Genomic DNA, 18,366 nt, shown 5'->3' with positions numbered 1-18,366 from the left:
CAACTTCGCTTTCTTTGCTTCCTTGTCTAGGGCTAGAAGGTGACCTAATAGGCCCTTCTTCCAACAACTTTTGATCTTCTTTCAGCAAATAGAGAATTTCAACCTTGAAGCAGCAAACCCTAGCCTTCCTTCTTTGCACGTGTGAGATGGAATTAGCCCAGAAAATTCTTCTTTCATCCTCTTCCTTCTTCTCTAGCCTTTTTCTGCTCCTTCCTTCGAATGAGATGTGAAGTGAATGTATTTCAAGGAGGTTAAGTTCCCTCATTTATATAGGCTTCTTAAGGTCGATGTGGCTCCTCCAAATAGGTCAACTTCTTAGTCGCTAGGCCAACTTGGTCTTGAATGGTATTTTGACATTTTTAATTACAAAAATAATTTTCTTTACAACTTACAATGTGCCCAATGGGGTCTTCTAGGGTCCGACAAACCCTAGAAGCACTCAATGGGTGCTTTGACTTCTTGACCTAAGACAACCCCTAGAAACACTCAATGGGCGCTTGACCTATAAAATAAAAGACCTTGAGCATGAAACCCATGCTCCAAAGTTAACAATAATATTTTTTCTTTCATTTTACAAAACACAAGAATCAAAAGCACATTTCATATTTATGAAGACCGAACCTAGTTACACATTTTTCAACATTCCCTAGGTTGTAACATTGGATCCTTGCTGGCAGAGTTTCCCGGGTTCTAGCATTGGGATCCCCGTGACAGAGGTTTCCCGAGTTGTAGCATTGGCTCCCCGCTAGAAAAGTTTCTCGGGTTGTGGCATTGGCCTCCATGTTGATAGAGTTTCCCAGGTCGTAACATTGGCTCCCCGCTGGCAAAGTTTCTCGGGTTGTAGCATTTGCTCCCCGCTGGCAGAGTTTCCCAGGTCGTAGCATTAGCTCCCCACTGGCAGAGATTCCTTGCTAATAACATTGGCTTCCCGCTGGCAGTGATAGAGGGTGGTAGCTTCGGCTCCCTTCCAATGTCAAATTCTTCTTTCAGATTCGAGAATGATCAGCATATGAGCAGAGACAATTAAGAGATGAGCTAAGACAAGTAGAGATGAACCAAGATTAACAATGGTCATACTTGATGACGAGATTCTTGAGAAGGGACATGATATGACGACAGGATTGGAATTTCTCCCTAGCTGAGAGGGAGTGTTAATTTTTGGCAGCTCAGTGACAAATTCCAACCATGGGACTAGATTCCTCTTTTCTAGAGGACTAATTTTGATTATTGAAGCGCTCAATTTGGACAAGGGAAAGTGTATTTTTGAATTAAAGCCCACATGTGCACATTTAATCAGGTCGGTCCTAAAGCAAATTGGACACCCCTGGAAGACTATAAATACAAGTCAAGTGACCCTCATATGAAATCGTCATGAAGCATTCTTCTATTCTCTTCCTTGGTTTTGGCTCGCATAGGCCTAACGCAATTTGCGGAGATTGGTTCATACAGGTCTGAGATTGTAGGGTCTGAAGCTCGCACGTGTGATCTGGGGTTTTGGTTCCCAGCTACAGGCATGCTATAGGGAAATTTCAGTTGTAATCGCATGTGTGCGGGCCTATGCGTGTCGTTGAAGGGTTTCAGCTACACGCACGACACTCTCTCCATGCGGTCGAGACCTAGGGTTTAAATTTTATAGTTGACCAAAGATTTCACCAGTTGATCACAAAGCTTGGCAGTGGACCACAAACAGTGACAGTTGATCGCAGGCTTCTGAATCAAGGTTTTGATTATTAACACCGTTGGGTTCATCTCATGGATGTTGTTTAGTTAATTTTTCTGGATAGGTTGATGGTTGAAGATATGGGTCATTGTACTCTCTTTTAGTTGAATCATTCAATGACAATCTAAGAAGAAGAAGAATTTGAAAGGGTTTTCCCAATAGTAGATTTTGCCCTGGCCTCCGACCAATCTTGGTGTCTGTATGTATGAATGTTTTTCTTCTATTGTTCCTTTATGTTCCGTTGCATTGATGATGATATTGTCCTTTCTATATAGTTGCATATGTTGTTGAATAATGTTGTAAAATTGAATAGTGATATGATGCCATGGGGTCAATTTAATATGTAAGTGAAGAAAATTTAACACCTTTCGTTCTAATGGCTATAATATATATCACATAAGTGAAAGGTAACATGTTGTCGTTGCAACAAACACCCTCCAAAATTTTGGTTACACTTGAATTTTGGAGCCTACTTGTGATCCTAGGATCTGTTGTTCCTTGATCGTTCATATTTGCTTCATGGTCGGTTGATGTTCCCTCAGATTCTAAGTGTCAAAGTCACTTTCTTATGCATGCTCAGTTCTTGAAGAATTCACAAGTGCAATTCTTTCAATGCAAGCTTACATAGGCACTACGCAGCTCTTAAAGGTAAGGCTTACACAATCACTAATGACAGTGATTGCACAATCCATAAACACAGTGTACTGCGCAACACACATTGACAATCAGTGCACACTCTCCATTGACAGTCTCTCTCACTTTGATTGCAATTGCACTTCTATTTCGGTGAGTTTTCTTAATTGTCGCTCTGGTGCACCTTTGTTTTCACAAGTGTCGCCCTCATTTCGCAATTGTCGTTTTTGTTTGCATTTACTTTAATAAGTGTCATTTTTATGTTATCTTCACTCTTGCATGTGTCGCTTTCAATTCGCAAGTGTTGTATTTGGCATGGGAAGTGTCACATGTTGTAAAAACAGAGTTATGGTTCATTTCAAGAGGCATATTTGGTACCAATGGGTCTTATCTATCATATAGACATGTATTAGACTCATTCCCAAAGTTTTATTCACTGTCGTACTAGTGTCATCACTGTCGTCGCAAAGTATACCATACGTGTCGCACTTGGGGGAGGACATTATTTTTCTGTCGCATTAAGGGGATCATGTTGATTCTGAGTATTGAGTGTTCAATGTTGGGTCGTTGATTTTTACGAGTGTGTGATCATGTTCAAGTCCTACCTTAGCTTCCTCTCTACCTCACGGATCCCACACTTAGTCAAATTCCAGAAAGTCTCATGCTCGACCAACCTGGACTCACTCTGTCGCTCTAAACTGCGCATTGTGCAGTTGCAAGCCTCAAGCATGCATCCTTGCCTCCTGGAATTGTGCAATGCGCAGTTATTGCCTCCAAGGACTACGCAATGCACAGTCACAGTGCCCAAGAACTACCTCTTCACCTCCACAACTGTGCAATCCTGCCTTCCATCTAGTCTCCTTTTGCGCATTGTGCAGTTGCAAGCAGCAATCTATCTCCTTGCCTTTTTGAACTACACAATCCTCTTTCCCTCTCTCTCTCTCCTGAACTGTGCACTATGCAATTACAGTGGGAAAGCCTGCTCATTATGACCCTCAACTACGCAGTCTTATCTCCTGGTCCTCTAGTGTTGTGCATTGCGCAGTCACAAGCATTAGTACCCCACTCCTTGCCTCTGGAACTGCACATTGTGCAATCCTTAAACCTTTTACCCTATCTAGTACCCAGTTCCGGCTCAATTGGTGATTTTCATGAAGCAAGCTAGACTAGGAGTTTTCCAGATGTAGAAATTTCTGTTTTCCCACCCCGGTTTTGAGTTTCTCCTTATTTCTCTCATATAGTTAAATGCCCTTTCCCATAACCAAATATTTAACAAGCTGGAAAAAATAAATTTGCTGAAAACACAAATTCTGGAAAATTTACAAAATGCTGAAATTGCAGAAATAAAAAATCAGCAGTAATAAACAGCCATTAAAACACATTTAAACACTGAGATTTTTGGTCAATGTGACCCTGGAAAAACCACCTACAACTCTTGGGGAAAACCAGTTTGAGAGCTCTTCTTTATTTCTGAAAATTGCCTTTTTACAGTGAGAAATATTCAGCAAAAAATCAGCGAGCAAATTTACAACTTATCTCTTTTCCCATGCCTCACAGCAAACTGGAAATTACAGCAAACAGGACAGCAATAAATGCTGTACGGTCTCCTCGATTTTCGTGCCCACTTTCAGCATTAAATGTTGTTGTACGCCCTGCATTAAATGCGTTGTACGGACCTTGATTTGCGTGCAGAAAAAACAGCAAAGTGCTCCTCAATTTCTGTGCAAACCACTCCTCGATTTCTGTGCAAACCAGCTGTACGGATTTCTAGAAAATTGTGCCAAAATCTACCTTTCACTGTGTGCTGAATCAGCTGTACAAATCTGCTCAACTGCTACCTTGGAATGTGTGCCAAGCTGCTGTCTCCTTCTCCTCCCTGCTCATAAATCTCTCTTGCTCTCCTTCTCCCAATCTGCTCATGAAAAAATGAATGACATTTTCCTCCTTTTCCTCCTTTAATCTAACCCCAAGTGACTTTTGGGTGATCCAAGTGACTTTTGGGTGATCCCTAAATCCAATGGCCGAAATAGATTGAGATCTAAGACTGAGATTAAATGCTCATTTAAATCTCACTTTTTATTTTTTAATTCACCTCACTTTAATAAAGACCCACTTAGTCATTTATTTCCAAAGTCACTTTTCCTTTCTAATTTTTCATTGACTTTATAAAAGTCACTTTAAAATTAGACTTAGTAACTTTATCACTTAAAATCTCTTTTAAATTAGATTTAACTTTATAAAAATTATAAAGTTACTTTAGGAGAAAAATTAAATTCTTTTGGACACTTTTCCCTAAGCCTAAGGGAACCACTTGTCCTCCGGTACCAAATTTCAACACTCCCTCTTACCGAGGAAGGTGTTCCTCACCACACCCATCTTCTCTCTAAAGTAGACATGCTTGCCCCGTGGTAAGGCTTTGGTAAGAATATCTGCAACCTGCTCATCAGTGGAAATATACTCAAGCTTCACAGCTCCCTTTTGAACATAGTCTCTGATGAAATGATATCTGATCCCGATATGCTTTGACCTGTCATGAAATACTGGATTCTCCGTGAGTTTAATGCAACTCTGATTATCACAGTAAATCACTGAAGGTATCAACTGCTGACCAAATAAGCCAAACAACATCTTGCGAAGCCAGATAGCCTCACAACTAGCTAGACTGGCTGCCATATACTCTGCTTCCGCTGAACTCAGTGCTACTGAATGCTGCTTCCGGCTGAACCATGACACTATTGCTGAACCCAACCCAAAACAGCACCCTGAAGTGCTCTTCCTATCAGAAGCACAACCTGCCGAATCAGAATCAGTGTATCCTGCCAATCTCACTCCATCTCCCTGCCTGTAGTCCAAACCATAATCCACTGCCCCCTGCAAGTACCGCAAAATGTGTTTTGCAGCCACCTAGTGAACCTTCCTAGGCTCACACATAAACTGACTCATCGTGTTGACTGCAAAACAGATATCTGGTCTAGTGTTGACCAAATACATAAAGGAACCAATCAGCTGCCTGTACAATGTCGGATCCACCAACTCGGAATCCGAAGCATGAAGCTTCTTCCAGTTGGTGATCATCGGTGTCGACATGGGTCTACAATCCTCAATGTGGAATCTGCTAAGGATTTCCACAATATACTTCCCCTGCCCTTGGAAGAAATGCCCCTCCTCCCGCCACACCTCCAAGCCTAAAAAGTAATGCATCAAGCCGATGTCCTTCATCTCAAACTCCGTCGCAAGATCTCTCTTGTAGTGCTCTATGAGTCTCTCTGCACTTGTAATGACCAAGTCATCCACATACAGCACCAGAATGAGAGGCTCCTCACCAATCACAATAAAGTAAAGGTTCGGATCTGCCTCACTCTTTGTTAAACCCATCCCCTGCAAATATGTATCTATCCTGGAGTACCAAGCTCTGGGAGCCTGCTTCAGGCCATAAAGGGCCTTCTTCAGTCTGCACACATGGGACTCCTTCCCATGCACCTCAAAGCCCTGTGGCTGCTCAATGTACACCTCCAACTGTATGAAGCCATTGAGAAATGCGGTCTTCACATCCATCTGGTGGATCTTCCAACCCATCTCTGTTGCTATCGATATAATGGAGCGGATCGAAGTATATCGAGCCACAGGAGCGAAGGTCTCCTCATAATCAACTCCCTCTACCTGGGAGAACCCTCTAGCCACAAACCTTGCTTTGAATTTCTCAATGCTGCCATCTGCAGCATGCTTTACCATGTAAAGCCATCTGGAAGTAACCACGGATTTGCCCTCAGGACTCGACAGCACCTCCCAAACATCATTCTTCATGATAGAAGAATACTCCTCCTACATGGCCTCTCTCCAGACCTGCTAGCTAGCTGCGTCCTCATAGCTAGAAGGCTCAGAGTCAAGGATGCTGGAAACCATCGCCATATAACTACAAAACCTCTCAGGTGGTCTACTCTCTCTGACCGGCCTCTTCGGCTCAGCAACAGATGTGGCATCTCTCAAGGTGTCCTGAAGCCACTTGGGCTTTCTCTTCCCTGAGCATGCTTCTCCCATAGGATAATGAAACTCCTCCTCCTCATCACCATCAGTAGCCTGAACTCCTGACTGTCTTTCTGTTGTCCTCCTGCCTGCACCTGAACCTGTAGAAGCTGAGGTACCATGTGAACTGTCCATCAGCGGACTCCCATGTGAACTGCTCTGCATGCTGCCCGGAGCACCACACCTCTGGCTCGGCGAGCCACTTCTCACTGACGGACCTGACATCCTCATAGATGTACCTCTGGATCCTCATGATCCCTGCCCACTGGATCCCTGCGACTGACTCAATTGCTGCTGAGGGTCTGGCTGATCCAGATACTCTAACTCCCGTGACCTCCTAAAGGCCCTGTCCTTCTCGAACTTCACATCCCGTCTGACAACAACTCTCCTCTGTGCAGGAATGTAAATCTGAAAGGCCTTTGAGGTCTCACTATAGCCCACAAAGATACCCGTCTCTGCAGTGGGCTCTAGTTTGGTCCTCTTCTCCTTGGGTATATAGGAGTATGTAATGCATCCAAAGATATGAAGAGGACCAATATCAGGCTTCTTCCCAGAGAAAGCCTCCTCCGGAGTCATGTGCCCCAAGGCACGATGCGGACTCCTGTTTTGCAAGTAAACAGCTGCGTTGCAAGCCTCTGCCCACAAGAACAATGGCAACCCCTGATCATGTAGCATGGCTTTGGCAGCCCCTATGATGGATCTGTTCTTCCTCTCTGCAACCCCTTTCTGCTGGGGGTTGTAAGGAACAGTGAACTCCCTCCTAATGCCTGCCTCCGCACAATAATCAACAAACTCTCCAAGGGTGTACTCTCCTCCATTGTTCGACCTCAGGGACTTCATCTTTCGACGTGTCTGTGTCTCCACAAGAGCTCTGAACTTCTGAAACCGCTTGAAGACCTCACTCTTGGTTTTCAAGAAATAAATCCAGGTCCTCCTGGAGTGATCATCAATGAATAAAACATAGTACTCATATCCACTCAAGGAAACATGAGACATCCGATCGCTCACATCAGAATGAATCAAATCAAGTATCCCAGTCCCTCTATTGTCACTGCTGGGAAAAGGGGATTTGGCAAACTTGCCCATCGCACAACCTCTGCAAGTATCAAAGTGATCATTACTGAAATCTGGCACACCTGTAGTGATCTCCCGCAATGTCCTCGAGGCTCCATGATACATATGTCCCATCCTGCGATGCCAAATCTCACACAGCTCAGAACTGCTAGCTCTGCTGTCGGTACTACTGCTCAATGCCAAAAGGGGCTGGAATGCAAACTTGTACACCTTTGCATGGCGTACACCTATCACTTTAGCTGAATCAGCTGGAGTGCCCTTGGGATACATCAACACCTGTCCTCCCCTAAACAATACCTCATATCCTCTATCCTCCAAAGCTGAGACGGATATGAGGTTCTTCCTCATCCCTGGCACACAAAGAACATCTGACACTTTCAAGGGAGGTTTGGACTCCCTCTGAAATGTCAGTGTCCCCACCCCGACTGCTCTAACAACTCTGTCATCATCGAGTACTACCTCAATATCAGTGCCACTCTCTGAAAGCTCTGAGAAGTACTCACGGACTCCTGTCATATGACGTGAAGCCCCACTTTCCACATACCAAATACCTCAAGATGCTCCGCTAATCGAGGGAAAAGCATGCTCCCTCTGAACCTGTGTGGCAGGTGATCCTGCACTAGAGGACTCACACGTAGTGAACGCAAACTCCCGATCAAAATGATCTGCAAAGTCCTCAATCTCTACTGAAGCTGCCACGTCCTGGTTCTTCCCCTTCTTCTTCTTCTTCTCCAGACACACAACTGCATAGTGTCCCATCTTTTGACAATTCCAACACTTCACCTTGGAATAGTCCTTTTGTGTGTTCCCCTGTTTACCTTTACCTTTGCCTTTGCCCCCACCACTGCTTGTGGAAGCATGCTTCTTCCCTTTGCCTTTCTTGCCTCCTGCCACCAGTGCTACATCCTCATCCTGCTCAACTGGCTTGGCTGCCCCAAGCTGACCTTTCCTGATCTCTGTCTGAATGCAATCATCCCAAAACCTCTCCCATGTGGGAAGGGTCTCACGTGCACAAACCCCATCAGCAAAGTTCAACCATGAACGGGGGAGGCCATTCACTGCAATCCGCACCAACTCAGTGGGTGGAATGGCCTCTCCAATCGCTGCCAACTCATCTCTCACATTAGTAATCTTTGTGAGATATCCAGCTGCACTATCATTACCCATCTTAATGTTCTTCAGCTTCTCCTTCAGGACCATCTTTCGGTTCTCATTGGTACTCTGGTAGAGATTGGACAATGTTGTCCACATCTCATGGGCATTGCTCTTTCCTCTCACATGAGGAATGCAATGGTCTTTGATTCTGTCTAGAATCAGCCTCTTACCCTTGTTGTTCTTTTTATTATAAGCTGTCAACTGAGTAGCATCAGTAGGCACAACAACAGGGTTCTGTGTGGTATGCACCATGATATCCCAGACTTCTGTCTCCTCAAAGATAATTTGCATTCTCTCCTTCCAAACGCTGTAATTTGTATGCCCATCCAGCCTATCCTCCACCCTCAATCCCAATGACATCCTGATGTCCTAAAACTGAAAAATAGCACTGCTGTAGTAAAGATAAAACCGCTGTTTATGAAAAAATCAGCTTGCTGGAATTTTCTGAGTGAAAAATCAGCAGCTATAATTTTTCCTTTTGTTGTCCCAAACTGCCCTTCAGCACTCAAGCTCTGATACCATGTAGAAATTTCTGTTTTCCCACCCCGGTTTTCAGTTTCTCCTTATTTCTCCCATATAGTTAAATGTCATTTCCCATAACCAAACATTTAACAAGCTGGAAAAAATAAATTTGCTGAAAACTTAAATTCTGGAAATTTTACAAAATGCTGAAATTGCAGAAATAAAAAAATCAGCAGCAATAAACAGCCATTAAAACACATTTAAACACTGAAATTTTTTATCAATGTGACCCTGGAAAAACCCCCTACAACTCTTGGGGAAAACCAGTTTGAGAGCTCTTCTTTATTTCTGAAAATTGCATTTTTACAGTAAGAAATATTCAGCAAAAAATCAGCAAGCGAATTTACAACTTATCTCTTTTCCCATGACTCACAGCAAACTGGAAATTACAGCAAACAGGACAGCAATAAATGCTGTACGGCCTCCTCGATTTTCGTGCCCACTTTTAGCATTAAATGTTGTTGTACGGCCTGCATTAAATGCGTTGTACGGACCTTGATTTGCGTGCAAAAAAAACAGCAAACTGCTCCTCAATTTCTGTGCAAACCACTCCTCGATTTCTATGCAAACCAGCTGTACGAATTTCTAGAAAATCGTGCCAAAATCTACCTTTCACTGTGTGCTGAATCAGCTGTACAAATCTGCTCAACCGCTGCCTTGGAATGTGTGCCAAGCTGCTGTCTCCTTCTCCTCCCTGCTCAGAAATCTCTCTTGCTCTCTTGCTCTCCTTCTCCCAATATGCTCATGAAAGAATGAATGACCTTTTCCTCATTTTCCTCCTTTAATCTAACCCCAAGTGACTTTTGGATGATCCAAGTGATTTTTGAGTGATCCCTAAATCCAATGGCGGAAATAGATTGAGATCTAAGGCTGAGATTAAATGCTCATTTAAATCTCACTTTTTATTTTTAATTCACCTCACTTTAATAAAGACCCACTTAGTCATTTATTTCCAAAGTCACTTTTCCTTTCTAATTTTTCATTGACTTTATAAAAGTCACTTTAAAATTAGACTTAGTAACTTTATCACTTAAAGTCACTTTTAAATTAGATTTAACTTTATAAAAATTATAAAGTTACTTTAGGAGAAAAATTAAATTATTTTGGACACTTTTCCCTAGGCCAAAGATCAAAGCCTAAGGGAACCACCTGTCCTCCGGTACCAAATTTCAACACCAGATTGATGTCATCTTGTCATGAGTGATGTTTAGTTGCAGGTACTATATCCTAACACGAAGGACACAATGCTACAAGACACTTATGAAGCAGTAAAGACAGATTGATCATTGAACAAGAAGATGAAGCGATAATAGATTGCGACAGAAGTTGGAAGACCAAGGTCATAGTGAAGACTCCCTATTTTCAACCCCTTGGAAGGTGAAGAGGAAGAACAAACCAGATCTTTCATGAAGATGAAGTATTGTACAGACCTCTCACAAAGATTGAAGACAAAGCAGTAGCAGGAACAACTTGGCATTGCCACTTCATCATGGAGTCCATATCATTGTCAAGTTATGACTTGTACCAGTGCCATCACAATGTCATGTGTGTCCATGTGCCTTGCCACATCATTTGTGGATGTAATGATGTAATTATTAAAAGGAAAGGACAAAATGTAATGTGTGAAAATCCATGTGTAATATGAAAAGTCACATAGTCATATATGGACAAAAGAGTCTTTAGGAAAATTCAAAAGGTCACATTAGAAGTCCATGAGTCATGAGGGTAACTCAAGAGTCATAGGGGATATGAAAGGTCATCGCTCTTATTATAAATACACCCTCATAACTCAAGCAAAGGGGATTTTGGAGACTTAGCCTTTGGAGAGCTAGCCTTGGCTTCTCTAGCTTAGCATAGGAGAGAAGATCATTCTTTGGAGAAGCAAGAAGTGACTTAATGTTCCACTACTCGAGTTAGTAGCTCGCCATTGTAACTGTGTACTTGGATCTTTCACCTAATAATCAGAAGCTCGCTGAGCCAACACATTTTCATGCATGTATTGTGAATATTGTAAGACTATTCTTTAGATGTTTGCGGTATATGTTTTGTTCATATGTACTAAGGAAATTGAACTACTTCATTGGCTTTGGTACTTATCTTGTTGAATGTGTGTTGTATTTTCTTTAATGTTCGTTGTGTCTATGTGAACTATTTCGCTAGATAACTAACGAATCTTTCCTTGCTCTCGTGTGCCTCTCTTAGGATAGTACTATTACTTTCCTTCTAGAGACTCACTCTTACTTCCCTCTCGTGAAAGCCTCCTTTTACACATTGCAATTGGTGTTTCACAGTGTCAACTTTCTTGCTGATTTCAAAGGTTATGTGCATACTCTCTTATGTTATTCATTGCACCTAAGGCAAACCTTTAAGTTATGGTGGTCGGGTCGATACTCTGGATGGGGCTCCTACTCCAAACGATGTGAGGTCTAATTGGGACTTCACATCGGGGAGACCCCCTTAGTTGATGGATTTCCAACACCGTCAACATAACCCTAATAGGCACATATAAGTAATCAAACATCATTGCTCTCATTGTTTCATTAAGTAACTTTGAAGTGTTTCTCTAATTGTAATTGGCATCTTGTAATCTTGGGTTGATAAGCAATATTTGAATATCTTGGTTGCAACTATATTTATATTGTTCATGTTGAAACACTTCTCATAATTGTGATCCCATTTTGTTAATTTTTGGTATGTTCTATGCTAGAGCAATTTATTTAAATTTTCACAGTTAGCAATCACATCATCATTACGATAAACTGCAGATAGAACATAAATATAAAACGCAGAAGACAAGCCAAGACAAGAGGACACAAGATATGGCGCAAGCCAGGGACAAACCCCACAATGTGTGGGGAAACCCTTTGATCAAATCTTCTTTTATCTTCAAAGTTCAGCAGAGAAAGAGAGAGAGAGTACATTTACAATAGAAGTCAACACTTTGACTTTTGATATCCGCATGAGATCAGTTGAAGACATATTGCTTCAACTGATTCTCTAAGGTGACTCGCTCAACTGTCATTGGGTTGCTCCTATCATTGAGCTACTCTTTGTCCCAGATTTGCACCTAATATTGCTGATCTGCATTTAATGTATGTTATGCTGTCCTCATCCTACAACATCCATCATCACTGTCTTACTGCTGCATCACTGATGTTTTCAGTACAGCTACCATCATTGATAACATCATTATTGTACCATGATTGTCCCTTGAAATTACCACAGAGGTGATCTCTGCATCTTCAAGGAGATCATGATCTTACAAGAACTAGATCATGACTTTGTCACTGATCATTCTTGGCATAGCTTCTTCCATTATGCTGTAACTATCACTGTCATTACTATAGCAGCTCTTGACATTGCTTGAAACCTTTGTAACTGCTTCTCATTGTGCCCAGACTTCCAGTAATTTCCAAAAATCCTTTTCAACATGATTGTGTAAGATATTTATGCTGAGACTGAGGTTGTACCTTAAGGATCATAGTGATCTCCATTAATCCGAGACAGGGAGAACAGTAAGGGTTCTAAGTTCTTTACATCACATAGATTGCTTATGAAGTAGATCTAATGAGATTGTGATCTTACCTTTCATCTAGGCCGAGACTGTGATGGTTACTGCCTCTGTCATGAATATGAGACTCATTATCACTGTCACCATTGATGCTGCGTCTCACCAATATGCCAAGTTTGTCTTACTGTTTTATGCCACTTCAAGTATGTTTGCTTCCTGAGATGCGAAGTCACTTTCTAGCTCTTTCAAGCCATCCGAGCTTTCTGTCCTTAAACCATCTGATGTGCAGACAGACCTTTGATGCATGACTGCGGCTACCTTACGTGACTGCGGCTCACTGTGGTTACCTTACGTGACTGCGGCTACTGTGGCTCACTGCGGTTATGTTACGTGACTGCAGCTACTGCGGCTCACTGCAGTTACCTTACATGACTGCGGCTTCTACGGCTTACTGCAGTTACCTTGGATCCACTGATCTATGACTTCTTAACTCCTGTTGACTGCGGTTTACTGCCACTGTTCTTTGTTCCTTTGAGACTGCGGCTAGGTGACAGATAGATCCTCTGACCTGCGTATTAATATTTATGCATCTGAGAACATTACAACCTTTATTGACTGCGGCTCTTTCTACTGCAGCTAGGGCATCCAACGTATTCTCTTTTGTGTCTTCTCCTTCTCCAAAAACCCAAGACGTGGAGAGGAGGAGTTCACATGTAGAATGTGCTTATAAATGACATCAAATCCTCTCTTATTTATACTAAAAATGTAGAGGTTGAATAGACACGTCGGTTGGGCTTCTAGAGCCTACATAAGAGCTGGTCGGCTTGACTATAATTACATAAACAAAATAAATTCATATCTCCATAAATACTTATCGGAATCGGATGATCTTTGGATCAATCCTACACCTCTCGACGAGAGGGATCCAATAAAAATATCAGCTGCCATAAATAAGCTGACCCACATGGAGTTTGGCCCTAGTTGCCAATTTAACACATTTGCATTCTCATCCGAGAGATCGACTTGAATGGTTAAAATTTACCTCCAAACCTAAGCTTGGTTGAATAGAAAGTTATGCACACCTTCTCCACCATTCAATTTGAGAAGTTAGACCCCCATTCACGGTTAGCATAGGTGACCTTGCAGTTCTATTGTGGGCAATCCCTTACAGGTACAGAGGCACTTGTATGGTTAGAGCTCCTAGGGAGGTATCGTTAATGAGGTCTTAGCCTCTTTCCCCAATGGTTCTCTCTACAACCTTGTTTGTAACTAATTTCAAAGCAATTGAGGAGAAGGCTTCACCTAGAATAGGCATATAACCAAAATTAACCAAGATCTTGCATCACACTAGTTTAGAGTTTGCATTTCATCTGTGTTAAAGCAGTGGTCTATCATAATTATTTCTTATTTGTCTCATCGATCTTAATTGAATCCATCTTAAAACACATTGCTCATAAATATTCACACTCGCTCTAATCATAATCAAGTTGCACTAATAATAATTGTCTTGCCCTTAGATCTCCTAGACCTGTTGCTTCAACAAGTTTTCCTTCATTAATCATCCTTAGGGACTATCCCCCTTGACTTAGCTAGGAGAGACTCTAAACAGAGTGAGTAGGAATCAAAGTGACAGCCTACTCTGAGTGTTGCACCTTAGGTGTACACTTTAGGTGACAGCACATATGAAAGAAACACACTAAGAATCAGACTTTTACCTAATAGACACATGACACCAAGTTGAACTTAATATCCTAACAAGCCTATCCTTCCTTGTCATGTCTACCAACAGCAAGAGGTCAACATCTGATGTTTGTTTCTAATTGACTATTTTTACCTCAATTCACTGGGTATCAACTTGCTGTTTGAAATGAAGTCAAACTGTTGTTGATAGATAAAGTCAAACTAAGGTAGATGGATGGAAATAAACTGTTGTTTGAAAGGCTTTTCTTTCAGTTAAGAAATTTACCCTTTTTAACTGTCTAAAGCAACCTCTCCATACTGCTATGTGAATATTTTATTAACAAAATTACTACTATCACATCATGCCAGCACCGGATTAAGCATTTCAGTGGCTGGATAAAACTGCTGTCATGTGACCTCCTTACAACTGTAGACCCTTTCAACTGCTGTAGCTGTACTTTCCTCAGATATTTTTAGAATCTTGGATGCTAAAGAGGGCAATGAACATCAACAAAAGAAGAAAATATTCCATGGAGTCTGGACTAGCAAAAAATACATAAGCAGCCAAGAAATGGTGGAGCCAGTAAATTCAAAAAGGTTCATTGCGTTCTCTCGTCACATCATAACAGCAATATCTATTCTTTTAAAAAGTTTATATTCAAATGCAATTTCACAAGATCTCTTGTATTTTTGGAATATCAAAAGCTGAACTAGAAAAAATTGGAATACTCTCTTTATTCACTCCTTCCATTGTGTAGCTGTAATGATTTAAATGCTTTCATTGGATCACAAATAAACATAGAAATTAAAGTGTTATCAATTTGATACTGTAGGAAAATCAAACTATAGATAATCTGGCACTCACCCTGCAGGTAGTACATTCCGGAGGCCTTCTGATTTGTTCTTGAATGTACTCATCTTGCAAGTCATAAAGCTGCAAGGAGGAGAACTTTTTGTGGGGAACAACTTTAAAGGCGCAGATATCCTTCCAAGATATTTTCTCACTACAATTTAGAATATAAATATGTTTCCACCATTAGTTACACTCAAAACTTACAATGGAAGAGTTTAACAACTATACTATTTCATCGAGTCCTCTTAAGCTACCAAGTTTGTTAGTCACTTGATGTCAATTTGCATAATACAAACAATACACTGTTGTAACTTGAATTACTGCAGACTCCAAACTTACAATGGAAGAGAGTTTAACAACTGTGTTCTTTCATCAAATCCTCTTAAGCTATCACGTTTGTTGTTTCACTTAACCATTAAATGAACTAAAACATTTTATGTCAATTTACATAATACAAACAATACACTGTTGTAACTTGAATTACTCTAGACCAATATTTCAATAGTAGGAAGGAATCAATCCTGAGGAACTTACTCTTCTTTTGAATTTGCATATTCACAGTCCCTCAGGGATTTAGGTATGCGAAAATCAATTCTTTGATATCTGCCAAAGAACCATTTATGCATAATCAACTACTTGTCCAGCAGAAATTTAGAGTTCAATAAACAAGTTAACCAGCATAATCACATTTCAGCCCCTAGTAATTCAGATATTTAAAAAACAATATTTTCAAACCTGTCCAAGCTCCAATAAAGCCAGTTATCTATCCCTATCAAAAATAAAATTACAGTTTCATAAACAAGTCACAAGGATTGTAACGAAAAACATTTATAGAGGCAGAGTACAATTCCTATCATAATTTGTAGGGAAAAGGTTAAAAACTTAAGTTGCACAAAACTAGGAAAAAGATACAGTTTTTGAAAACAGGAACATCATGGAAACATGATCCCCCCAAACAGGTATGTAGGGAGAAATGCAGTATATAGAAAGTACAATATATATATATATATATATATATATATATATATTATCATGCAAGAAAATAATAATGGCACTCATAACAAGCACTTTAAAAGGAAACTTTCTTAATGTCATCTCAATCTTCACTTCCTCTATTCTTGAAGAGCCTATCAAAGTGTTTAAACACAAAATTAGCATTCAAAGAAGCTTCCTCTAAGCAGGCCCCTCAAAGGCAGGATTCAGAAACCTAATAAACCATAATGTCGCTCTCGGTAGGAAATGTTGATCTTGGGTAGCATCGGATGTGCTCTAGACTTGAAATTCGGTGGAGAGGCTAAGGCACATGAGATCTCCAAGACCCAGAAATCGTTTGGAGAAATTCTACCCAAATGAAGAGATATTAAAATCATTAATATTTTTAATGGGTTCCTAAGTCTAAATTTCGGAAAATATAAATAGTAATGTGTATTAATATAATATGGGTGAGAAAGTTCTAAGTGACGAGGATCAAGCTAGTTCTAATTTTAGCCGTTGATTAGGGACTTAATCTCAGCCGTTGAATCGTCAACAGGAAAAGTATAAGAGGAGGCTTGAGGGTCAATTGGAGATACACCAAGAGAGATCAAGAATTCGATTTTTGGGCGAGGTTTGCTGAGAAAATCAAGTTAGTGATCAGTTGCAGTGAGGAGCAATTCAGCGAGGGATTTCCATCCAAGGCTGAAGAATACATAGCAGAGAGGCAGTGAAGTGCCAGGAGAGACAGCGCATGCCCTAGAAGGGCTGATGCAAAGGCCATAGGAGCTGACGCAGAGGACACAGAGGGTCGTAGAGGCTGACACAAAAGCCGTAGAGGGCTTCAGAGGCAGCGCTAGGGAGATTCTGTGGGGCAGACTGGGAGCAGATCAGCAGATTCTGAGCTGGGATAGGGTGACGCAGCTCCTGGAGGAGTGACGCAGCTCCTAGAGGAGTGACGCAGTTCCTGAGCAGTGCTTGGAGCAGCTTTCACTGTCCAGCATAGGGAACAGCAGGAGTCGTTGTGGGGTTTGATCATCTGGTTGCTGATTTGCCGGAATATCTGTCTTCGGATAGAGGTACTACTGCCAAGGATATTCTCTATTGGGTGAGCCATTTCTGGCACCCTAGTTGTATTCACGAAATCTGCTTAATAATACAAACCCTCTATATGTTGCACCGATTTTCCCGAATTGGGTTTTTCTAGGGACGATTGTCCAAAAATAACGGTGTCCCTTGTGTTATTGTTTCCGTTTATTTCAATGCATGATATGTATATCTGTTAAGGCTGAAATAGTGTTTACTTCGATGTTTATGCGATTAAATAACTTGTTAATGTAAAGAACAAGTAGGAGAGTGTAAGCTAGTAATTGCAGTAGGGGTTTATGATGTGTTGGATTCAGTGATTTTCACAAGAAAAAATTTCGAAGGTGACTTCGTTCTCCAAGGGCCCTACGGGGGCTAAATCTCAAGAGCCAAATATGCTCATGGAATTAAGGAACAAGAATTTGTTCAACAAAGTAACCTCCCAAATGGATATTTCATTTGGAACTGTTGCCTCAAAATCTAGCAAGTCTTGTAAAGGGCTGCTCTATAAGGCAAGCAAGGTGCAATAGACTAAGTGACAAAAATGAGGTGTGGCCCACTGTCACCACAGCCAGTACCCCCTACTTTTTATGGACTTTCACCAACGGGAGGCTTCCCATTAGAGAGGTCACCTATGAGAGATGTTAGGTTCAAGGATCAAGGTGACAAATGGATTATAGAGGATGCCTCTTCTTAAGGACGGGGCTCATCAAGCAAGTGAAAAGTAACTCGCATCCTACAATCAGGCCAAATTAGGGCACAATTGACTTAGGGCTTGAGAAATAGCAAACCAAATGGATTGTTCTAGAGTCAATAGGCTAAGAAAAGGTTTCCCCCATTAGATATCAACAATCAAATGGAACAGAGAACCCTTCAATAAGCCCTCAACTTGAAGCTTTGCAAACTAGGGTTTTCGTAGGGCAAGAGAATTAGGGCTTGAAATGATGAGATTGACCACTAAGGTAGGTTGACTTTGAGGAAACCAAGTCTTCCCTCAATGTTGAATCCTTCCACAAGCTAAGACTCTTCCTCTAAGCTAATTTGCACCAAGCCCTAATTGATCACTTATCCTTAAGAGGGCTTAAATTAGAAAAAGAGAGCAAAAATTTAGTTTGGGGATGAATTGATATGTGACCA

At 41.2% G+C, this 18,366-nt stretch overlaps 1 protein-coding gene across 1 annotated transcript in view; it reads right to left on the bottom strand.

Annotated features, from left to right (window-relative positions):
- The window catches only part of LOC149241778 (uncharacterized), a 259,142-nt gene that overhangs the window by 91,019 nt on the left and 149,757 nt on the right, over positions 1-18,366 (bottom strand). The window contains exons 9-10 of the mRNA XM_089370654.1: positions 15,706-15,774; positions 15,184-15,322 (exon numbers count right to left, since the gene is read on the bottom strand). Coding sequence (XP_089226780.1) covers positions 15,184-15,322; positions 15,706-15,774 — 208 coding nt within the window. The remainder of the gene's footprint in view (positions 1-15,183; positions 15,323-15,705; positions 15,775-18,366) is intronic.

Source organism: Pinus tabuliformis, chromosome 8, assembly GCF_031772625.1.
Source record: "Pinus tabuliformis cultivar Carrire ecotype Pingquan chromosome 8, CPIR1, whole genome shotgun sequence".
Classification (NCBI taxonomy): domain Eukaryota; kingdom Viridiplantae; phylum Streptophyta; class Pinopsida; order Pinales; family Pinaceae; genus Pinus; species Pinus tabuliformis.
This window is presented reverse-complemented; position numbering and strand designations above follow the sequence as displayed.